At 41.5% G+C, this 25,351-nt stretch overlaps 2 protein-coding genes across 3 annotated transcripts in view; both read right to left on the reverse strand.

Moving 5' to 3' along the window:
* The window catches only part of SLC12A6 (solute carrier family 12 member 6), a 102,616-nt gene extending 82,931 nt beyond the window's left edge, over positions 1-19,685 (reverse strand). For both annotated transcript variants that reach the window (XM_050797545.1, XM_050797544.1), the window contains exon 1: positions 19,086-19,685. In XM_050797545.1, the coding sequence (XP_050653502.1) occupies positions 19,086-19,356 (271 nt within the window). In that variant the 5' untranslated portion in view covers positions 19,357-19,685. The remainder of the gene's footprint in view (positions 1-19,085) is intronic.
* Positions 19,686-23,894: 4,209 nt separating this feature from the next.
* NOP10 (NOP10 ribonucleoprotein) lies at positions 23,895-25,349 on the reverse strand. The gene is made up of 2 exons (XM_050797586.1): positions 25,192-25,349; positions 23,895-24,283 (listed from the first exon to the last, which is right to left on the reverse strand). Exons 1-2 carry the CDS (start codon positions 25,243-25,245, stop codon positions 24,143-24,145), a joined length of 195 nt encoding a protein of 64 aa, XP_050653543.1. The 5' UTR covers positions 25,246-25,349; the 3' UTR covers positions 23,895-24,142.
* Between the last annotated feature and the right edge of the window lie 2 nt (positions 25,350-25,351).

Here is a 25,351-nt window from a genome sequence, read left to right on the forward strand (position 1 = left end):
CAGGAACGGTTCATTTTATACTGTCCTCTTTAAAGAAAGGCTGGCACTACATCAACCTAGAATATGAAAGATACGGCTGTGCGCGGTGGCTCACGCTTGTAATCCTAACACTTTGGGAGGCCAAGGTGGGCGGATCACCTGAGGTCAGGAGTTCAAGACTGGCCTGGCCAACATGGGAAACCCCATCTCTACTAAAAATACAAAAAGTAGCTGGGCGTGGCAGCGCATGCCTGCAGTCCCAGCTGCTCAGGAGGCTGAGGCAGGAGAACCCCTTGAATCCAGGAGGCAGAGACTGCAGTGAGCCGAGATCGTGCCACTGCACTCCAGCCTAGGCAATAGAGCGAGACTGTCTAAAAAAAAAAGAAAGAAAAAAAATACATATATATATGTTTAAAGAGTTCAGAACTTTTGTATTGTACAGAGTGGTTGTTTCAAAGAAAATAAAAAAAGTCCCAGAAAATCCCTTTAAGTGGTGTATAGTTCCTTTAGCATATACTTAAATATTTAATTCTTGATATATTTTATCAGACAACTGTATCAAGTTCTCAACTGACAACTTTAGAGTATGAGGTTCTACCTCTGTACTTAGTAGGGCAGTTCAGTAAATTGAACCCTGTGTAATGTCCATATTGATGATGTAGTATAAGGCCTCTGTTATTGGCAATGCCTTCCATCTGACAAGTAAGGTTGTTCTAAATTTAACTGAAGCAATGATGCTTTGAATTCTTATTCATTCAGTTATATACCACTTCTTGCAGCACTATTCACAACAGCCAAAATATGGAATCAACTTAAGTGCCCATCAACACATGAGTATGTAAAGAAAACGTGGAATATATGGAATATATACACAACAGAATACTATTCAGCCATAAAAATGAAATCATGTCACTTGCGGCAACAATGGATGGAACTGGAGGTCATTATGTTAAGTGAAATAAGCCAAGCATAGAGAGACAAATATCACATTTTCACTCATACATAGGAGCTAAAAATGTGGATCTCATGAAGATAGAAAGTAGAATGGTTGTTACCAGAGGCCAGAAGTGTAGGGGGAAGGGAGGATTAAAGAGAAAAAAAGAAGGTAAATATAAAAGCACAATCACGTTGATAATTGATTTAAGCTAGCAAGAATACTGGCCTTGTTTTGGAATAAACATTTTTTTTTTAAAGGAAGAGACAAGCCAGGCGAGGTGTCTCACACCTGTAATCCCAGCAGTTTGGGAGGCTGAGGCGGGCGGATTACGAGGTGAGGAGATCGAGACCATCCTGGCTAACACGGTGAAAGCCCGTCTCTACTAACAATACAAAGGGCTAATATCCAGAACCTACAAAGAACTCAAACAAATTTACAAGAAAAAAACAACCCCATCAAAAAGTGGGCAAAGGATATGAACAGACATTTCTCAAAAGAGACATTCATACAGCCAACAGACACATGAAAAAATGCTCATCATCACTGGCCATCAGAGAAATGCAAATCAAAACCACAATGAGATACCATCTCACACCAGTTAGAATGGCGATCATTCAAAAAGTCAGGAAACAACAGGTGCTGGAGAGGATGTGGAGAAATAGGAACACTTTTACACTGTTGGTGGGATTGTAAACTGTTCAACCATGATGGAAAACAGTATGGCGATTCCTCAAGGATCTAGAACTAGATGTACCATATGACCCAGCCATCCCATTACTGGGGATATACCCAAAGGATTATAAATCATGCTGCTATAAAGACACATGCACACGTATGTTTATTGCGGCACTATTCACAATAGCAAAGACTTGGAATCAACCCAAATGTCCATCAGTGACAGACTGGATTAAGAAAATGTGGCACATATACACCATGGAATACTATGCAGCCATAAAAAAGGATGAGTTTGTGTCCTTTGTAGGGACATGGATGCAGCTGGAAACCATCATTCTTAGCAAACTATCACAAGAACAGAAAACCAAACACCGCATGTTCTCACTCATAGGTGGGAACTGAACAATGAGATCACTTGGACTCGGGAAGGGGAACATCACACACCGGGGCCTATCATGGGGAGGGGGGAGCGGGGAGGGATTGCATTGGGAGTTATACCTGATGTAAATGACGAGTTGATGGGTGCTGACGAGTTGATGGGTGCAGCACACCAACATGGCACAAGTAGACATATGTAACAAACCTGCACGTTATGCACATGTACCCTAGAACTTAAAGTATAATAATAAAAAAAAAAAAAAAAAAAAAAAAAAAACTTAGCCGGGCATGGTGGCGGGCACCTGTAGTCCCAGCTACTCAGGAGGCTGAGACAGGAGAATGGCGTGAACCTGGGAGGTGGAGTTTGCAGTGAGCCGAGACTGCGCCACTGCACTCCAGCCTGGGTGACCGACTGTGAGTCTGTCTCAAAAAAAAAATTAAATAAATAAAATAAAATAAAGGAAAAGAAAACCCTACAAATATATACCACTTCTAAAAGAGAAGGAAATCAATGAAGATCAAGTTTGTACTCTGCATCGCACTAGAAATTTTACATCACGATCTCATTTAATCAGCCCAAAAACAGAAACATTAGGCTAAGAAACTTGCCCAAAGTCACCACTGTAAATGGTGAAACTCAACTTTAAAACCTCTAATGCCCTGAGCTAGGCAACATAGAGTACGTTTCAAAGAAAGAAAAGTCATAAACACTCACCTAAATTTTATTTCATTGGCTCCTAATAGCACTGGTTTGGCTGCACAGGTTCTCTCCTACGGTGAACTATATATAAAAGTGCAGGGGCATAGAAAATTGAAGGCAAAGTTAAAGTAGTACAGAAAAAGCTGAGAGAAAATTAGTAAAGCTGAGGTGTGTGATGTGCATGGACAGTGATTAAAGAAGGTGGGATGTGAGAAATAGCTATTTAAAGTACAATACACTATCACAATGAGGTATCACTACACACTCAACAAGATGGCTAAAATTCATAAGACTAAAAACACCAAATTTGGCCGGGCGCGGTGGCTCAAGCCTGTATCCCAGCACTTTGGGAGGCCGACGGGCGGATCACAAGGTCAGGAGATGGACCACAGTGAAACCCCGTCTCTAAAAAATACAAAAAATTAGCCGGGCGCGGTGGCGGGCGCCTGTAGTCCCAGCTACTCAGGAGGCTGAAAAACGGGAACCCGGGAGGCGGAGCTTTGTCGCGCCAAGACTGTCAAGACTGTGGAACAAAAAGAACTTTCACACACTGGTGTTGGGGGTATAAATTAGTACAACCACTATGGAAAAGGGTCTGACACTTTCCCCTATAATCTGGCAATTCCACTCATAGGTATTTACCCTTAAAAATGAAAATATATTCCCACAAAAGGACTTGTACAAAAATGTTCACAACAGTTTATTCATAATATTCAAAAAACTGGAAACATCTTAGGTACACATTCACAAGAGAATGGATAAAGTGTAATACAGTCATACAAAGGATTACTATTCAGCAATAAAAAGGAATAAACTATTGATATGTTCAACGACATAGATGAATCTCAAAAACCTTATGGCTAGGTGAAAGACACTTTAAACAGAAGAGTACATAATATGTGAATCCACTTTCATAAGGTTTTAGAACAGACAAAACTACCTATGATGCAGAAAAAGCAGGACAATGGTTGGATTTGGAAGAATGGAGATACAGATTAAATGGGACTGGGTCTGAAAGAACTTCCTAGAGTGATGGTAACATTCTACATATTGATGGGGTTTAGGATTCCACAGGTGCATGCATTTGTCAAAACTCAGCCAATGTTCACTTAAAACTTCTGCCTTTGCTGGGCTTGGTGGCTCACGCCTGTAATCCTAGCACTTTGGGAAGCGGAGGTGGACAGATCACCAGAGGTCAGGAGTTCGAGACCAGCCTAACCAACATGGAGAAACCCTGTCTCTACTAAAAATACAAAATTAGCCGGGTGTGGTGACGCATGCCTATAATCCCAACTACTGGGGAGGCTAAGCAAGAGAATCATTTGAACCTGAGAGGCGAAGGCTGCGGTGAGCCGAGATCATTGCACTCCAGTCTGGGCAACAAGAGTGAAACTCTGTCTCAAAAAAAAAAAAAAAACAAAAAAACTTGTGCCTTCACTGTATGAAGTTTACTTCAAAAGAAAAAAGCTGCAGTTACTGAATTCTAATTCATAATTATGAATTATAAGTTATAATTCATAATACATTGTGAAGTATTTGTGGGAGGTGAACTGATTCTGCAATTTACCTTAAAATGCATACAATAGGATATATGGACACTTATGTAAAAAGACAAATATAATAAAATGTTAATGATAGAATCTGGGTAGTGGGTGTATGGGTGTTCACTAAGTCTTTCGACTTCCTGTATGCTTGAAATTTTTCATAATAGGCTGGGCGTGGTGGCTCACGCCTGTAATCCCTGCACTTTGGGAGGCCAAGGCAGGCAGATTATTTGAGATCAGGAGTTTGAGACTAGCCTGGCCAACATGGTGAAAACCCGTCTCCACTAAAAACACAAAAATTAGCCGGGCATGATGGTGGGCGCCTATAATCCCAACTACTTGGGAGGCTGAGGTAGGAGAATTGCTTGAACCGGGCTGGTGGAAGTTGCAATGTGCTGAGATTGCATCACTGCACTCCAGCCTGGGCGACAGAGTGAAACTCTGTCAAAAAAAAAAAAAAAAAGAGAGAAAGAAAAAAGAAAATTTTCATAATAAAATGTTGAAAAAATACAATGGACACCATTATGAAAATGAATAGGCAAGTCACATACTGGGAGAAAATATTCACAAAACATATACTTGACAAAGGAGATCTGTATCTAGAAGATATAAAAATTCCCTACACATCAGTAATATGAAGACAAATAAAATGGGCAACAGATTTAAACAACTGACAAAGGAAGATACGGAAACCACTAAAAACCGTGGAAAAAGTGCTCATCCCTGGCCATCAGGGAAATGCAAATTAAAATGACAATTTAAAACAAGGGTCCCCAACCCCTGGGCATGGACTGGTACTGGTCCCTGGCCTGTTAGGAACCGAGCCGCACAGCAGGAGGTGAGAGGCAGGCAAGCATTACTGCCTGAGCGCCGCCTCCTGTCAGATCAGCGGCAGCATTAGATTCTCATAGGAGTGCCAACCCTATCGTGAACTGCACATGCGAGGGATCTAAGCTATGTGCTCCTTATGAGAATCTAATGCCTGATGACCTGAGGTGGAACAGTTTCATGCCAAAACCATGCCTGTCCCCCACCTTACTCTGTGGAAAAATTGTCTTCCATGAAACCAGTCTCTGATGCCAAAAAGGTTGGGGACTGCTGATTTAAAAGACTGTTGGCATCCAGGCATGGTGGCTCAGGCCACCCAGCACTTTTAAGGGCCAAAGTGGAAGGACTGCTTGAGCTCAGGAGTTTGAGGCCAGCCTGGGCAACATGGTGAAACCCTTTCTCTACCAAAATTCAGAAAAATTTAGCCAGGTGTGCTACTGCATACCTGTAGTCCCCGCTGAGGCAGAAGGATTGCTTGAACCTGGGAGGTTGAGGCTGCAGTGAGCCCTAATTGTGCCACTGCACACCAGCCTAGGTGACGGAGTGAGATCTTGTCTCAAAAAAGAAAAAAAAAAGACTTCTGGTAAAGACGTAGCACAAACATCAGTGGAGAGTGTAAAATGGCACAATTATTTTGGAAAAAGTTCCAGTAGTTTTTTATAAATCAAAAACACATGCCTACCCTAAGAACCAGCAATTCTTGTTCTCAATATTTTTACCCAAGAGAAATAAAAGCATAAGTCCACAAAAAATTCAAACAAATATGTATATAACAGCTTTATTCATAACAACCCAAGCAGGAAACAGCCCAGGTATCCATCAATAAAATAGCCAACCTGTAGTATATGGCACACGATGAATTATTATTCAACGATAAACAGGAATCATACAGGTATGAAATATTTACATTTTTATACTTTAAAAAAATTATGGTATTTTAAAGTAATAAGGTATAAAGGTAAGGCCAGGGCAAAAGGGGCATTTATAATGGCATTACTCCCATAGAGCTTTACATATTAGGCCAAATCTTATACATATTGTATTTATGTTACTAATTAGTTTCAGTAAAACACATTATTTGTGACTATATTATACCTGCTAAAAAATAGTTAGCATGCCCATTCTTCAGAGGAATGGGTCTATTTTGGGGTAGTATTTTGACATTGCAACTTAATGTGTTACACTAGCATAGCTCAGAATTCATAATAACCAGTATTTTGTTTTATTAAACCCATTTATTAAAAAAAACAATTTAAGTTAGATTTAGTGAAAAGATTGAAACAATTAAGGGAAAGTCAGTGGGAAATTATTTTCAATATAAGGATTCTCTATCAGAGGGCTACTGGTAAGGAAACAGCAGTCTCCATTCCACACTCCGCACCCCTTCGAGTGCGGTATCATTTAGAAGGTTAGGCGAACATGAAAGGATGTGAACCACTGTTTTAGAACACTGCCTTGCAAATTATCTCTGGTAAAGAACTTTTTTTTTCTTTGAATTTCCAATTCATTATGGGCAAATAATTTTGCTAAAAAACAGTAAAAATGAATTACTAGAAAAATAAAATATATACCAAATATAAGCCCCAATTTGTTATTATTTGATTTGACAGACATAAATTTGTTCTATCAAACTGCTATGCAAGTTTCTAAAAACTCAATTTCCGAACTTATCTCCTCACACATAATAAACAGCTCGTGGGCCAGCACTGTCTTGTACTACACTCTAAATAGTTCTGTGTTAGAAAATGCTGTAAACATCTTACAGGAGAATGAGCAGTTCACCACTTACATTTAGGGTTACTACTATAGCTGGAGTCTGAAAGGTACAGTCTCATTCTTAAGTAGAAGATGTACACACATTTTCCTTATTTATCATATTCAGCAAACCCTTTTATCCCTCTGCAACTGAGACAGGAAATGTTAGTGAAAAATATAAAAATGATCACAAATTCTAAATTTTGCCTTACTATGTATAAAATTATTAAAAGAATTGAATGAATCAATTACTTTGGTAAAGACCAACTATCATGGGATGGCAAAGGCTTACAGCTTAAGCCTTTTAAATCTTGACTTGAAACTGTCTATGAAAATGGATTTTAATGAGATGTTATCAGTGGTGAATATATAATGAATTTGGGGGCTAAAACTAAAAATAGAAGAATGAAATGTCATACATCAGAAATGAAACCCTGAGTAACTGAATGACTGTGTTCATAGCTGCCAGCGCTACCTCTTTGGTTGGTGATCTACATATTTATAAATATCTAGAAGACATTATTTTCTGTTGGATTCATCATATTGTAGAGTAAGAAGGGCAAAGAGTTCTCCAAGTTAAAAGCCTCAGGAAAATCTCATGCTTTAACTGAGACTGAAAGGATCATGCATTTACTCAATAATATTTGAGTGCCTACTATGTGCCAAGAAATAGGAATGAAATGGAGAGCAAGACACTGTTCCTGCCCAAGGAGCTCACGGTCTTACCCAATTAACTATAGACTCAAAGGCAATATAAAACTAGGATTACATGTCTAATGCACTATAAGCAAAGAATGAACCTTGAGAACACAACACAACACCACCTGCCCAGTTACTTTTTCAGAGACCTAAATTGTGTCTTCACTAGAGGAAAGAATAGAGTAAGATAGCTGATGGCTAGCTAATTTGATAGCTACTTCAGCCACTTCGGCTGATGATCCAAATACTAAAGCAGGCATTATCAAATGCCTCTGAGTCCTCAGTTTCCACTGTTGCCTCTTTCACAATATCACAACTCTTTATAAAAGGCTGCCACCTTTTTCCTTAGTCTGACGTCAATATAGCCCAGGTATGACAGACAGAACCTAAGAATCACCAACCAAAGAGGTAGCAGTGGCAGCTATGAACACAGACATTGAGTGACTCAGGGTTTCGCTTCTGATCTAAGACATTTCATTCTTCCATTATGAAATGCTTGCTAGGGCCGGGCACGGTGGCTCAAGCCTGTAATCCCAGCACTTTGGGAGGCCGAGACGGGCGGATCACGAGGTCAGGAGATCGAGACCATCCTGGCTAACACGGTGAAACCCCGTCTCTACTAAAAAGAAATACAAAAAACTAGCCGGGCGAGGTGCTGGGCGCCTGTAGTCCCAGCTACTCGGGAGGCTGAGGCAGGAGAATGGCGTATACCCGGGAGGCGGAGCTTGCAGCGAGCTGAGATCCGGCCACTGCACTCCAGCCTGGGCGACAGAGCAAGACTCTGTCTCAAAAAAAAAATAATAATAAAAATAAAGAAATGCTTGCTATATTAAAAATGGGCTCCTAGCCGGGCGCGGTGGCTCACGCCTGTAATCCCAGCACTTTGGGAGGCCGAGGCGGGCGGATCACAAGGTCAGGAGATCGAGACCATCCTGTCCAACACGGTGAAACCCCGTCTCTACTAAAAATACAAAAAATTAGCCGGGCACGGTGGCGGGCGCCTGTAGTCCCAGCTACTCAGGAGGCTGAGGCAGGAGAATGGTGTAAACCCAGGAGGCGGAGCTTGCAGTGAGCCGAGATTGCGCCACTGCACTCCAGCCTGGGCGACAGAGCAAGACTCCGTCTCAAAAAAAAAAAAAAAAAAAAAAAAAGGGCTCCTAATCAACACAAAAAAGTATATAGAAAATAAACCTGACATTAAGCAACATATTGTTGAAACTAAGGACATATTTCTAAAAATGTGAGAAAAGGAAAATGAAAACACAACCCAAAACAAAATGTTTTAGATCTACTGAGACTTGGGTCAAAATCTTCGTTAGCTTTAGGAAAGAAGGATTAATGTAAATAAATCAATAACTGCTGATGTAACTCAGCACTACTACACTGCTCTAGGCACATAATTTGTGTAAAAGACAATGAAATACATATCCTTATGCCAGATTTCCTTTTAGGAACATAGAATTTAAGTTATTCAGATAATATGTCATTTTATTACTTTTTTTTTTGATACAGGGTCTTGCTCTGTCACCCAGGCTGGAGTGCAGGTGCATGATCATGGCTCACTATAGCCTTGACCTCTCGGACTCAAGGAATCCTTCCATCCCAGCCTCCCAAGTAGCTGGGACTACAGGTGCACAGCACCACACCCGGCTTTTTTTTTTTTTTTTTTTTTTTGTAGAGATGAGGTTTCACTATGTTGCCCAGGCTAGCAATTATGTCTTAATAAATGTTTCAATAGGGCCAACTACTATTAGCGTACCAGAGAAAATGCAATGTAATGACAAAAATGCTGGTCTTAGAATTACATGTGCCTGGGTTCAATTCATTATTCTTCAATTTATTATTTGTATGACCTTGGGCAAGTTACTTAACCTTATCAACCTCAGGTTTCTCCTGGATAAGATAAATTTCATCTTAGTACAGAATAAAATGACTTTTTTAAAAATGAAAAAATACCAAAACTGATCATTTTTCAAAAGGGAAAAGAACTGACCTCATCTAATAGGGAAGAACATTTTTCTTTTTTTTTTTTTTTTTTGAGACGGAGTCTCGCTGTGTCACCCAGGCTGGAGTGCAGTGGCGCGATCTCGGCTCACTGCAAGCTCCGCCTCCCGGGTTTACTCCATTCTCCTGCCTTAGCCTCGGAGTAGCTGGGACTACAGGCGCCCGCCACCACGCCCGGCTAGTTTTTTGTATTTTTAGTAGAGACGGGGTTTCACCATGTTAGCCAGGATGGTCTCGATCTCCTGACTTCGTGATCCACCCGCCTCGGCCTCCCAAAGTACTGGGATTACAGGCTTGAGCCACCGCGCCCGGCCTAAGGAAGAACATTTTTTTATTCCTATCAATTCTTAAAATTTCATTTGAAATGTACCATGCTGCTGAACCAGAAAAAAATAAACTGAGCATAATCTTTTGCATGCATCTTAGGATGTAAATCAGCCAGCTGTGAAAAAAGACTGTTAACAACAACAACAACTTTAGCCAGGCACAGTGGCTCATGCCTGTAATCCCAGCACTTTGGGAGGCCGAGGTAGGCGGATCACAAGGTCAGGAGTTCGAGACCTAAACATAGTGAAACCCCATCTCTACTAAAAATACAAAAATTAACCGGGCATGGTGGCACATGCCTGTAATCCCAGTTACTCAGGAGGCTGAGGCAGGAGAACTGCTTGAACCTGGGAGGCGGAGGCTGCAGTGAGCCGAGATAGCCCCACTGCACTACAGCCTGGGCAACAGAGCGAGACTCCATCTCAAAAAAAAAAAAAAAAAAAAAAAAATTAAATATGGTAAATGCAAATGCTCTCAAAATAGAATAAAGGTAAATTTTGGTTAGATTCTATTTCTCATAGCTCCTCAAAGTGAAAAATGTACATGTGTACATAGAGTTTTTAACTTATTAGTGTTCTCTCTTCTCTTTTTTTTTAAACTAGCAATATGAAAAATAAATAGCTTTACCCCAAAGTAAATGTTGACCTGTCTGGTAAAACGAGAGAAACTCAGGTGCTACTCTGCCAAAAATTAAAGTTGTTTACCAAATGGTAATGACTATAAACAGATGAATGTCATCAATTGAGTTTCTTGCTCAAGTCCACGACAAATATAACGAGCATTAGCAATGCCATAATAAAACTATAAACAAAAACTGCCACTGGTTAATTTAGCTAGAAAACTGGAGACTGAAACCCAGCTCTGAGCTAAGATAACAGGAAATTTTAAAAAGAAAAAAAAAAAAGACTAAAATTAGAATTAAGACCTGTCATTTCCTAACAATGTGGCTTTTGTTTTCTATTTCTATGGTTTTCAACTACAAAAACTGATATTTTAAGAAGAAAAAACCTTCAGCCCTTACATTTTTTTCAGTTAAGACATCCAAAGGTAACTTCAAAATTTCAGGTTTCACATAGCCCCTCAGACTGACTGACTTACAATACTGATTTGATTCTGAAATCTCGTTAAGTATAAATTCCACTTTAACAGTAGCTTAAAAATTCTTCAAAAGTAAAAGGCACCTGACTATCAGAAATGTTAAAATACGGTAATGTACACACCTTAGAGCTGAGCAAATATGGTGATAGTGTTTCCTACTAATCAGGTATTGAACTTCTGCCATTAAGGCAAGGTGCTGTATGCATGTGTATATGGTGTATGTTCTGCAGTTTTGTACTTGTACCTTCAAATGTAATTGTTAAGATTCTTAAAAAGTATATCAGGGCCAGGTGCAGTGCGTCATACCTGTAATCCTAGCAGCTTGGGAAGCCGAGGTGGGCAGATCTCTTGAGCCCAGGAGTTCGAGACCAACCTGAGCAACGTGGCAAAACCCCATCTCTACCAAAAGCAAATACAAAAATTAGCTGGGCATGGTGGCGCATGCCTGTAGTCCTAGCTACTCGGGAGGCTGAGGTGGGAGGATCGCTTGAGCCCAGGAGTTCAAGACTGCAGTGTACTACAGTTGTGCCTCTGAATAGCCACTGCCTACCCAAGTCCAGCCTGGGTAACAGAGCTAGACCCCGTCTCAAAATATATATATATATATACACTGAAGCACTAATTACAGGGTTTTAACAGAGAATAGCTGCTTGTTTTTCCATATACTTGTAAAACTTATAAAACTTCATTAAAAGAATACATTGGTTTAACATTCACAAAATTGAAATGCTCATAAGTCTACACTACAGCTCTCCAAACTTTCATACCTACTCCTCAGAAATACACATCACCAAAAACTTAAACACATGTAACTTCATTATTCTGAAACATCAAGCTCACCAGCTACAGCTTTGTAGACTGTGCACAAGGGCATTAAGCCAGAAGGGCAAGGGGAAGGGGGTTGAAATCCAGCTTGCCCTTCTCCAGTGAAGCCATGATGGCTCAGGGCACAAAGGGGTGCCCTTTTACAATTTGCACAAAGTTCTTAGTAGTCCAGACGTATATGTTAGACACGAAGGGCAAAAGAAGCAGCAGCCATAATTCAAAAGCTTACAGCATTATAAGTTGCCTTAAATGTCAGCATTAGAAACATTCCCCTTCTTCTAACAGCTTTAAAATGGGAAAGCACGACTTTCATAAGGTTCCCAGGTTTGCAGGAGTACCTTCTTTCTTTTGTTTCCTTCCATTCCAGTAAAGGTAGTATCAACATTTACGAGAATTTGGAATCTAGAAACATGCCACCGAGAAGAATTTGGGCTCATGATGGAAAGACTTAGTGAGGACATAGAAGAGACCACCAAAGATCAAAGACAAGAAGTTGAGGTAATCACTGTATCAATCACTGATATTTAATCAAATATCTACAGTATTCTAGGACACACTCAATAAAAGAAAATCCTTTAATTGTAATTTAACCTTTTTAAAAATTGGCCCGGCATGGCAGCTCATGCCTGCAATCCTAGCACTTTGAGAGACCCAAGTGGGAGGATCACTTGAGCTCAGAGAGTTCCCAGACAGCTTCAAAGATAAAAGCTAAGAAATAGTAAAATGTACCTTTTACTCTACTTCAACAAATTATAAACAGTTGCTAATCTTGTTTTGTCTCTCTCTCCCCAACTTTTTTGGGGAGGAGTGGGGAAGAAGGAGCTGGAGTACATTTCATTTAACCTGTAAACACTTCAATATATATCTTACCACAGTGTCATAAACATCTCTAAGAAAATTAACACTTTCTTAATATTAATACCATGTACATGTTCAAATTTCCCCCACTTGTCTCAAAAGTATCTTTTTTCATTTGTTTTATGCACATCAGAATCCAAACCAAGTTCACACACTGCATCTGGCTGAAATGGCTCTTTTTATCTGTAACAGCTTTCCCTCTCTTCCCATCACTCCTCCTCCGCCCCATCCCAATTATTTGTTGAAGAATCTAGTTATTCAATAAGACTTTCCATATTCTGGATTTGGCTGATTGCTTCTTGTGGTGTAAAGCAGTATATTATAAAGTTTAATCTGGCTATGATGGAGTATAGAGAAGAAAGGAAAAACAGTTTAGGTCTACAACCAAAATGTTTTGGACAAGTGATACTGAAAAGCTTTTTTTAAAGAAAAAAAATCTAAGGCCAGGCATGGTGGCTCACACCTGTAATCTCAGCACTTTGTGAGTCTGAGGTGGGCTAACTGCTTGAACGCAGGAGTTCGATACCAGCCTGGGCAACATGGTAAAACCTCATCTCTACAAAAAAAAAGTTAGCTGGGCATGGCGGTGTGCACCTGTGTTCCCAGCTACTCAAGAGGCTGAGGTGGAGGATTGCTTGAGCTCAGAAAGTTGAGGCTGCAGTGAGCTGTGATCACACCACTGTATCCAGCCTGGTTGACAGAATGAGACCCTGTCTCAAAAAACAAAACAAAACAAAACAAAACAAAACAAAACAAAACAAAAAAAACACAAAAAACTATCAAGAGGATGCTTTCAGGCAAGCTAAGAAGGTACCAAATCAATGTATTTTAGCTCACTATTAGAATGCCGAGGTAAAACATGGATAGTATTTAATAATTATATAATATAGAAGATATATTTAAGAGAAAGATAATAGTCCAGCCTGGCCAACATAGTGGAACCCCATCTCCACTAAAAATACAAAAATTAGCTGGGTGTGGTGGCGCATGCCTGTAGTCTCAGCTACTGGGGGCTGCGGCAGAAGAATCACTTGAACCCGGGAGGCGGAGGTTGCGGTGAGTGGAGACCATGCCATTGCACTCCAGCCTGGGCGACAGAGTGAGACTCTCTCTCAAAAAAGAAGAATAAAAACAAAACAAAAGAAAGTAATAGTCACCTATGATTGGCAATACAATATAATTCACTTATTTTAGTGTGTGGCTAAGAATGATAATTTTGTTTTTTGTTGGATTTTGTTTCTCAGGGTAGAGGTATTTTTTATTTTTATTTTGATGTATTTATTTGAGACAGAGTCTTGCTCTGTCACCCAGGCTGGAGTGCAACTTCTGCCTCCCAGGTTCTCATGCCTCAGCCACCTCAGTAGCTGAGATTACAAGCAAGCACCACCACACCTGGAAAAGTTTTCACATGTTTAGTAGAGACAGGGTTTCGCCATGTTGGCCAGGCTGGTCTCGAACTCCTAGCCTCAAGTGATCCTCCCGCCTCGGCCTCCCATAGTGCCGAGATTACAGGCATGAGCCACCATGCTCAGCCTAGAGGCATTTTTTGAAAAGTTCTCTAGATCATTTCATTATGCAGCCAGATGAAGTAGCACTGCTGTAGTACATACATTAATATGCCCTTATCAGAGTATGTTTTTAATTTGTCTCTTGTTCTTAAGTCTAAAAGATCTTCAGCTCAATGTATACTTACTGTGTACAAGTTATATGGGATATCACATATTATACTAGGTATAAATAATTTTGTATCCTTGTCCTCAAGAACCTTACAGCATAGTTGAGAAAGATAGTATGTAAATAAAAACAAAATACAGTGATATAGGTATTATAGCAATATAGGGACAAAAAGAGCCTGGTTTATTATATCTGGATATAGGGTTCAATCAGAAAAGGTTTCAGAGAGGACACGCCTTCTTAAAGAAAGGACTTATCTAAATTACTTTTGTGTCTCTAACATCTCTCACAAAAACTTGGTTAACAGCCAGTCTCAAAGTTGTTATACTTAGACTTCAACTCTTCACTTCAGAAACCCACTTCAAGGCTACACACCAGATCACATTACATGAGAAATGCTCCACCTCTGAAATTGCTCACTCCAACAACATTCAATCATCTGACCACAGTCTTTAATCTTTCTACACTTTTCACCACACTTTACCTTATCAAGTCCTCCGGTCTCTTAGTGTCTCTATTTTATCTCAGTTGATCATTTTCCTTTGCTGTATTTTTGCATGTTTTTATTGTTGGACTTATACAGCATTATAATTTATATACAAATGTGTTTGCTTTCTCTATTAGATCATAACTTTCCTTAGAACAGATAACGGATTCTTTTTCTCTGTCTTTAACACCCAACATCTTTAACAGCCAGCCAGTGCCTTATCCTTAATAATTGCTCAGAGTAATAAATATTTGGTGAAGGAATAAGTAAAGTGCCCTAGTCATTTTCACCACTATACCATGAGATCTGCAAAGGCAGAAACTATATGTTATCTGTATATTCCCTACAATTAATACCAGACTGCCTCATACATATCAGCGTCTCAGGGAGTATCTGTTGAATTATAAAAGGTTGAAATGTATTACGGACTGCAGGCAGGGTGTGCGGTTCACACCTGTAATCCCAGAACTTTAGGAGGCTGAGGCAGGAGGATCATTTGAGGTCAGGAGTTTGAGACCAGCCTGGCCAACAAGGTGAAACCCTAACTCTGCTAAAAATACAACATTTAGCTGGGTGTGGTTGCAGATGCCTGTAATCCCAGCTACTTGGGAGGCTGAGGCTGGAGAATCACTTGGACCCAGGAGATGGAGGTTGCAGTGAGCCAAGATAGTGCCACTGTACTCCAGCCTGGGCGACAACGCGAGACTTCATCTCAAAAAAAAAGTATTAGGGACTGCAAATGACATATAAAAACATGCTTTATAGCCACATGGTTATAAAGCACATGTCAAAAATGTTCATCCTAGCAGAGGCAAAACAATGCAAGAAAGAGCACTAGATAAAGGTCAGGAGGCCTGAACTTCAGTCTTGGCTTTGCAATTATGTGATCTACAAATAACCGTCTCTATAAGCCTTAGTTTCCTCATTTATTTTGTTATTTTTTTAGTCTAATCTATTGGGGTTTTAAGTCTCCTCATTTGTTAAAATGTGGTTTGATCAGAATGAGATTCTAGATCATTAGCTCTAACATGTGGTGCTTTTCAAACAAATTACTATAAAAGTGACACACTATAAATATTTAAAAATTGTATATGCCCTTAATTGTTTTGGTAAAAGAAAATCCACTCTTTTTTTTCTTTTTTTTTTTTTGAGATAGAGTCTCGCTCTGTCACCCAGGCTGGAGTGCAGTGGCGTGATCTCAGCTCACTGCAACCTCCGCCTCCTGGGTTCAAGCAATTCTCCTGTCAAGGCCTCCCGAGTAGCTGGGATTACAGGTGCACACCGTCATGCCTGGCTAATTTTTTGTATTTTTAGTAGAGACAGGGTTTCCCTGTGTTTCCCAGGCTGATCACGAACTCCTGAGCTCAGGCAATCCACCCGCCTCGGCCTTCCAAAGTGCTAGGATTACAGGCGTGAGCCACCGCACCCAGCTCCACTCTATTTTTGTAACTGACTTTCCAGAGGCATCCACTCTCAACAGTTTCTTTTGTATCTTTAAGGCATTCTTCATACATAAGCTAATACACCGCTAAGATTCTTGATTTTACCAACTAGACAGTCCTATAAATTCAAATGGAGCCTTGCCAAAATGAAAGAAAAATTACTTTGATAGCAGAAAGAAAACTGTCTACTCAGAAAGCCAGTAGCAGAAAAAATTAAAACACACTGAAATAAGTATTTAAAACTTCATGTGGGGCCGGGTGCCATGGCTCACGCCTGTAATTCCAGCACTTTGGGAGGCCAAGGTGGGTGTATCACCTGAGGTCAGGAGTTTGAGACCAGCTTGACCAACATGGTGAAACCCCACCTCTACTAAATACAAAAAATTAGCCAGGTGTGGTGGCGCATGCTTGTAATCTCAGCTACTTGGGAGGCTGCGGCAAGAGAATCACTGGAACCCGGGAGATGGAGGTTGCAGTCAGTGGAGATTGCACCATTGCACTCCAGCCTGGGCAACAAACTCCATCTCAAAAAAAAAAAAAAAAAAAAAATCTTCATGTGTCACCCCGTTTGTGTGATGTAATGTGAGTAAAAGACATATGACAAGAAACTTCAGGTGGGAAGTTTCTCTACATGAAGAAATGTGGGAGGCATGGGGGAAAGAAGAATCATACTAGTGTCACAACCACAGAAGGATGTATAAGGGTCAAAAAATTCAGAGAACTGTAAATACTAAAATAGCAAACTAATTGTGAAATGTACTATGAGCTTAAGGATGGTCAACTGTAGAAAGGATGCAGTTGTTTTCTATATTAAAGGCAGCCTAGAGGAAAACGTACATTAACATTAGGCCCTTTTCTTCACAATAGCAACCTTTGAAGATCTACATCTAAATCTAATAAGGGCTTTCACATACTGAGAAGCCAAGGGTGAAATAATTATGTTTCTAAGTGGTTTCTTCTAATGGTGGGGAAAATTTATCACATGATGACAGTCATCATAAGAATTTTTTTAAATATAGAAAGAAAAAAAGATAAAAGGTAGGTCACTGAGAAAGTAGAAAGTTCCACAAGAATAGGGCAAAGTGCTCTCTAATGGCCAGACTATTAATTTGCCTTTCATCTGGGTACCAGAGAATATTTAAACATTAAGTAAGGAATGTGTTATATAGAGAACCAAGCTTTTAACATCTGTAACCACGTAAACAAACATAAATTTCACTTAGACGTGTCCCCATTTTTACCCCTGTAATCCCCATTTTTATCCCTGTAGTGTAAAAGGATACCACTGTAGACTGTAAAGAATGCCTAAGGGTAACGTCAGAACCGCAGACTGGACAAGGATCCTGTTCTGCTGGTCTCACACATTACTGAAATAAGTCCACTTTTCCAAAGAATAAAAATACAATTCCATACCATTTAAGTCACAAGTCTAACAAGCTAAACTATAAATTGCCTAATGATAATTACAACATTAAAAAATTAACACTGGTATAGTCTTTATCTGGTATTTTTACAACCTAAATACAAGCATGATGGATAAAAACTAAAACCACAATTTGGAATTAATTTGGAGGAAGAGGAAATGATAAATTTTTACTCCATACTGTAATTTTAATACAAAGTATGATATACTGTAAAATTTGTCAAAAAGTTGAAAACAGTAAAGTCTGAGAACCAACCTATAATATCTCCATAAAAGAAAACATGATTAGTCAAGGATGAGTGAATTTTAGAACTGTAAACTTTACCAAATCTACCTTGTCTCCACATATTAAAAGCACACACAGAATAAGGGAACTAAAATCATTCTGGTTTACTGAACCCTTTAGGTTAAAAGGAACAATATTTCCTGACACCGGAAAATGGTGAGTAAGCCTTGCTTTCACAAGACAGTGGGTGAGGCTACGGTTTTCAAATTTGGGTGGGATATTATTTTAAGAGTCTCTAAGGGAAATTTTTATCACTAAAAGATTATATTAGTTACAACACAGCATAAAACTAAATATATAAAGCAGTACAGGTCTCAAACTTTTAAATTTCAGAGTCCAAAAAATGTTATGATGTCCCCATTTTCTCTCTTCTCTCTCTTCCATCACCTCTTCCCAGTACATCAAATACAACCAAGCCAGCTGACACACACCAACTGGTTTAGGAAGCTAAGGTCTGCAGCAGTCAACATGAGCCAGGAGTGGCTTGTGTGCTACCTGCTAACTGTAAAGACTCATCAGACTTTCCATCTAAAGCTCAGAGAGAAGAAATTACATGGGAATCAGGCCCTAAAAGCCTTTTTAGAAGTCTTCCATTTGACAGAATAGCACATTAGATCTACCCACCATCACCCTGAGTGGGCTTAGCTACTTGCGTCAAGGTCTCCATAAAAACACAGACTTCAAAAAATAATTCTGCAATGCACATCCGAAGTCTTGGAAGAAAGCTACTAAGATATGACCAATAACTACTCCATGTAACCGGCCTTAAAGCAGACTGAAATAGTCAATGATGGCTACAGAACACATATCCGACTCACTAAATTTTAAAATTTAGGATTCTCTGTGCTGAAAAACGATTACATTCTTTGATATTCACCCTTAATCAAAATACCCATTTCATTTCTAAGAAGACAAAAATGAGGAAGTTAAAATATACATTTGCCTTCCTTCTTGTCATACAGCTTCCCACATGACAAATTACTACTGCAAAGAGCCACTATGTTATTACTCCAAAGAGTTCCTAAGCATCTCACAAAGAGTTGCCTTGGTTCCTGATGACTATTATAATCATAATTATATGATTATGATCTTTCAGATCCATAGATGGTCATCTTGGATAAAGAAGCCAGTAATGAAAGTATGCTGCGGCCTGTGTTTCTACTTACCCTCGGTGACATCCTGGGGGTGAGAAGTCCGGTCACTGGGTGGATCCAGTGCAACAGTTGCCAGCGAAGTGGTGGCCCCAGACATCTCACTCATAGGCTCACTACGGCTTGTTTCAGGCACACTTTCCCGGGAGCTAAATCTTACTCGGGAACTAGATCGAGAGCTGAGGTCCGGACTGGTGTCTGACAAACCTGGAATGTCATCGATCTTTGTCGGTGTCACCATGAACCGAACTGAAGCCATCTTGGTGGTGGTTTCTGGAGGATGCATTTTGTTCGTTTCAAGAACCAAAAAAGTGGGGGGAACCTCGCAAAATCTTCCTCTTACGTTAGCTACTGTTGACTGCAATAATACAAAAGATAACTTGAAAAATAACACATTTCAATAACCTTGATTCACACCACACAAAAAACCCCAACTAAGAATCCTTCTACTCAGAATTCAAGCCGACTGTCCTAGAAAGTGCATCACCGATAGGTGAATTTGTATTTTAAGAGAGAAAAAAACAAAAAACAAAAAGACAAAACAATGCCAATCTTGTGTGATTTCTTTCCTTCAGAATGAAGAGCTACCTAGCTATCCCCTCTGGTCCGGGGCTGAAGGCTCAGTGCCATGGTCTCAGGGCAGCAGAGGAAGCCTCCCTCCCCTCAGCCCCCAGGTTCCCGTCGAGGTAGTCCTTTATCTGGTGAGTGTCCCACGGTTCTAGTTGAGCGAAGTGCGTGCAGGCCAACCTTTATCAGGCGACTACAGCGTGGATCAGATTGCAAAAAGGTGTACACCCGGCCACCTGTTGTGTATCAGGTGAATACCCCACAGGTCTGGCTGAGGGGAGGTGTATGCAAAGCCACCCGGTGTCTTTGATGTCGACAATCCACTTGGGTCTGGTGGGAAAGGTGCGCATGCATAACGGGAAAAATAACCCACACTACTGAGAGAAGGGCGAGCAGAGTAGGATGCAGGGGCAGAGCGGATTCCTGTCTCCGAGAGGTCGGTGGCGGTGGCGCGCCCGCTCTTCTCCTAGCAGAAATGTCCTCGGGGTCTGGGAGGAGGTTAGCGGATCAAGACACCTCGGACTGCAGCTCAGAGTCGTGGCAAGTCGTAGCTAGTCCACTGAGCCACGGTCCGCTCGCTAGGTTTCTCCTGCGTGTGACAGGACGGGCCACCCCCTTTGCCGGAGGCGCGTTCTCCCCAACCCCCGCCCCGGCGCAGGTCACCCCCTCGCCGTTCTTCCTTCGGGTCCCAGCAGAGGAGACGGCCCCGCAAGCTGGCCTGAGCAGCGGGCTGAGGGAGAAGGAGGTCGCAGGTGCGGTATCCCGGCGCCAGCTGATGCGGATGCGCGCGCAGCTGTTGTTTACTAGCCGGTAACTGTTTCGGAGCCGCGGCGCGCGCAGGGTTCGCGCTGCCGGGACTGGCGCCCCCTCCCCGGCCCGACGCCAGAGCAGCAGTTACGTGACCTGGCCTTCCCCAGCCCCGGGCCCGACGGGCTGCGCCCGCGCCGCCGCAGCCCTTCCCTTCCCTCCCCGCTTCTTCTTCATTCGAGGTGAACCTTGCGAAGAGAAGCCCGGGGGTGCAGTCAGAGGGCGGAACCGTCCCGCGGGCGCCCGAAAGCCCCGCCCAACCGCCGCAGCCCGCGGTGACAGAGTGCAGCACGCCTGCGCTCGCCGCGGGACACGGCAGGCGGGGCGGGGCCGAATGCGAGTGGCCAGGGGCACGACGGGAGCTGTAGTCCAGGGCACGGCCCGACCCGCGTGAAGGGGGTAAAATCCTTTTCCTTGGTCCGGCTGTGCTGCACACTCACTTTGCATCTGAGGGGGCGGGCGCTCCTCCTCACCCTCAGAACCCGAGGAGCCATTTCTTTTTCACGAGTGTCTCTGAAAACATCATTCATGATTTCTTTATAAACCAGAAACACCGCTCCTATACCTGGGAATAACCCTCATTGTAATTTTTACTTAGAGGTCTAAAATAAAGCATTTTTATGTTAAAAAAAAAATTAAATAAAACTATAAAGTAGGTCGGGCGCAGTGGTTCGCGACTGTAATCCTAGCACTTTGGGAGGCTGAGGCGGGCATATCACCTGAGGTCAGGAGTTCCAGACCAGCCTGGCCAACACGGCGAAACCCTGTCTCTACCAAAAATACAAAAATTAGCCGGGAGTGCTGGCGTGTGCCTGTAATCCCAGCTACTCCTTAGGATGAGGCAGGAGAATCGCTTGAACTCGGGAGGCGAAGGTTGCAGTGAGCCGAGAATGCACCACTGCACTGGGGAACAAGAGCAAAACTTCCTCTCAAAAAAATAAACAAACAAAAATAAAACTGCAAATTAAAGTACCTTAAACACACTTGTCCTACTTGTTGTCCTTTAGTAAATGCTATGTCCACCTTCTAGTTGGACTGAAAATTCCATTGAATAATACATTTTTTTATACCTGGAGAAGACATTGAGGTATTTTCTCAAATCCATTCCATGTTTTCACCACTACATTTATTGTCGCTAGAATATTTTTTCTTAGTGTTTATTTAATGTATACATGGAGGTGTTCCATAAATTTTGACTCATCGATGTTTTGTTTGAAAAGCTATTTCCTATAGCTGTGATCAAGACCTCTAAATTTAACAATCTCCTGGGTCCAGAAACCGGCCGCTGGCTTTGCCTGGGGTCTGTGCTCCTCACAAGTGGTTATGTGTAAGCAGCACTCCTAGCGATGGGAACTGTATTCCAGTAAGTTCTCTCTTATCAAATGACACACAGTCCAAATCCTTTCAAGGAATAAAGGATTAAAAAAGTTAAAAAGATCCTGGTAACAAAATGAAAAATTCGAATGTCAAGTGTAAACCTCCTAAAGCTTGACTCTATTTTATAAAGTCTGGGTTTCTTGATTCAGGCCCACAGCTTTCATCCATTCTCTGCAGGATCAGTTTTTTCCTCAGGCAGGCCTGCTGTTCATTCAAACTTCAGACTTTCTTTATAAAGAAACAAACAGAATTTTTATGAAACCCAATTTCCTACCAGTATATCTGCATTTACTTATATATACCACCTAATTCCAATATACTATCCCTATTAAGACTTTTGTTTCTGAGCACTCATCAAGCCCTATAAATTTATGTCTCAGACGTTAATACCCCAGGGATCTCTTTTTTATTTCCTCAGGGGGACACAGCCTCTGGTGTAAAATGAAGGCTCATTCCTCAGGGGATCTCTTATGGAAAAAGTCCTTGGTATATATTCATGCCAGTTTGCTTTTTCTCCTCTATATTCATTAGGAATATTTCCAGGTTAAAGCTTTTCAGTCTACACAGGTGGTAGCATGCAGCAATGCTAATTCTTTTTTTTTTTTTTTTTTTTTTTGTAAGATAAAGGCAGAACTGCAGCCAACATTAAAAAACTGGTAAGCAAAATCCACTTACCGACTTTGGTGCTTAAACATTTCTCCAATCATTATCCCCTTAATTGGATAAGATAACTTTTAAAAATCTTTCAGATCCAATGTTTTACCCAATTCTATAAGTGAACAAGCTAAGCAATAAAATTGCTTGACAGGAAACAAGTATCCCATTTCAGAATTTCTGTTAACTCTTTAAAATCCTTCAGATCCAATGTTAAGAACCCTGCAAGTAAGTGAACAGGCTAAGAAATAAAATTGCTTAACAGGGAACAAGTATCTCATTTCACCATTCCTGTATGCTTCAGTAATTTATTTGAAAATAATCTGTCTTCTATTAATTATGACCCCAGTGGAGAGATTTTTTTTTCTTTTCAGCAATCCACAACTATCCTGAACTTTTCTGCTGGGATGGTCAAATAACAAGATCCAAGACAAAGTCTGGCCGGGCACTGTGGCTCACACCTGTAATCCTAGCACTTTGGGAGGCCAAGGCAGGAGGACAGCTTGAGCCCAGGAGCGCAACACCAGCTTGGGCAACATAGTGAGACCTCGCCTCTATAAAAAATTAAAAAATGGAGTGGATTGCTTGAGCCAGGGAGATAGAGGCTGCAATGAGTCGTGATCACGTCACTGCACTCCTGCCTGGACCACAGAAGTGAGATCCTGACTCAAAAAAAAAAAAAAAAGTCTTTCCAGGGCATGTCTTCATAAATCACATCTGTCTGTGCTAATTTAAGTTATATCTGCTTCTGGAATCTAGAATTTTTGATATCATAGAAAATAAAGATTGCAGAATTAAAATACTCCACAAAACAATTTTAAAATCCATAGCACTAGGCCGGCCAAGGTGGCTCATGCCTGTAATCCCAGCACTTTGGGAGGCTGAGGCAGGAGAATTGCTTGAACCTGGGAGACGGAGGTTGTAGTCAGCCACCACTGCATTCCAGCCTGGACAACAGAGTGAGACTGTCTTTAAAAAAAAAAAAAAGCCCACCACTAAATCAATGAGTTCAAAGATAAGTTAATAAGGAGAAAAATCAGACTAAACAGGTTAAGTAACTTTCTCAAAGTTATACAAAAAGGAAATATTGGTCTTCTTTCAATTCACTGCCTTCTCTCTATAATATACCTATTACTTTTTCAAGTACTCTTCCATTTTTAATCAAAATGTTATTTCAAGGGATGAGAAATTACGTGACAACAGGGGTATTTTTCAGTGAATGCTGACAGCTGTGAAAGTCTTAATCTTTCTTCCCCAATACCCTCCTACCACTAACAGCACATGACCACTCTTGCTACAGGACTGAAGTTTTTCTTCCAAGTGGTATTGTTGCAACTCTCTGGAGTACTCTCGTCCATCATCTCCCTCCCTTTAAAACAATACTACCAATCCTTTCCTCCAACAACACAAAATAAGAGCTTTTCAAATCATTTTATCTTTAATAATCTTGTAGTAACTTAAAATACGAAAAAAAAAGTCAAACGTGTTCCCTTTATGGGTGATGCCACCATGACTGCCTCACACAAGCATGCTCAATCACCAGGATGAGACTGGATGCCACAGAGTATGGCTGGCAAAAAGGCATCAGGGCTCACAGACTGAGGAGTTTGGTTACGGAGTCTCCGAGGGGTAACAGGCCGCAGAATAGACATCAGTTTAAGGGACCTTCAGAGGACAGGGCGCGGTTGCTGGGTCATGAGCACCTTGAAGCGTTTCTTGATGGTGATTCGGTGTCGAGAGTATTTGTCATCTGGGGAGAACCGAGCAGGATGGGCTGAGCAGGTCTGTTGTCCCATCGGGTCAAATTTCTGCTCCAGGAATAGAGAATGTATGTCAGTACAGGAGTGATGGGGTGGGGACAGCGCGAAAAAGGGCAAACATGAAAACAGAAGATGCAATGATCAGCTCAAAAAGTTGTACAAATAAATAGAGAAATACAAAACTTAAAAAGGCTGGGCGCGGTGGCTCACGCCTGTAATCCCAGCACTTTGGGAGGCCGAGGCAGGAGGATGGCTTGAGGTCAGAAGTTTGAGACCAGCCTGGGCAATATGGCGAAACCTCGTCTCTACAACAAACAAACAAAACCAACCAACCAAACAAAAAAACCCTAAACCAAAAATTAGCCAGGTGTGGTGGCGCACGCCTGTAGTCCCAGCTACTCGGGAGGCTGAGGCAGGAAGATTGTTTGAGCCCAGGAGGCGGAGGTTGCAGTGAGCCGAGGCACTACAGCCTAGGCAACAAAGCGAGTCCCTGTCTTAAAAAAAAAAAAAAAAAAAAGAAAAAAAAGAAAAGTGAGTGCAATGGCGCTATCCGGGTTTACTGCAAGCTCCGCCTCCCGGGTTTAAGCGATTCTCCTGTCTCAGCCTCCCAGGTAGCTGGGAAAACAGGCGCACGCCGCCACGCCCGGCTAATTTTTTGTATTTTAGTAGAAACGTAGTTTCACCGTGTTGCCCAGAATAGTCTCTAACTCCTGAGCTAAGGTAATCCACACGCCTCGGCCTCCCAAAGTGCTAGGATTACAGGCGTGAGCCACTGCGCCCGGCCAATTTTTTTTTTTTAAATAAAAAACTCGTCGCGCGCTCCCGGTTCTCCCCCACGTCGGTTCTGGACTTTCTGGTTCCCTCCACCCAGCTAGGTAACTCCGTGTATGGCCTCACCCATTCCTCCCATCTACATTTCTCGCCATGCCTATTTACAACCTGTTTTCTCTCCTCACCTTCAGCGTATAGACCCGATCTCCCTCCTCGTTGAGGTAATACTGGAGAAACATGACTGCTCGTAAGCCAGAGGTCCCAATTCGCTCCGCTGCTCCGTCTGCAGGGGTCCGCCCGACCGCGTCACGTGTTCGTCAATTTCCTTCCTGCATAGCCGGAAGT

The sequence above is a fragment of the Macaca thibetana genome, chromosome 7 (genome assembly GCF_024542745.1).
Source record: "Macaca thibetana thibetana isolate TM-01 chromosome 7, ASM2454274v1, whole genome shotgun sequence".
In the NCBI taxonomy this organism is placed as follows: Eukaryota; Metazoa; Chordata; class Mammalia; order Primates; family Cercopithecidae; genus Macaca; species Macaca thibetana.

Excerpts from the sequence above, each read along its gene's own strand:
- NOP10 (XM_050797586.1), bottom strand. The coding sequence starts at position 25,245 with ATGTTTCTCCAGTATTACCTCAACGAGGAGGGAGATCGGGTCTATACG. Across the intron at positions 24,284-25,191 it reads ATCGGGTCTATACGCTGAAG|AAATTTGACCCGATGGGACA; the intron begins GTGAGGAGAGAA and ends TTCCTGGAGCAG.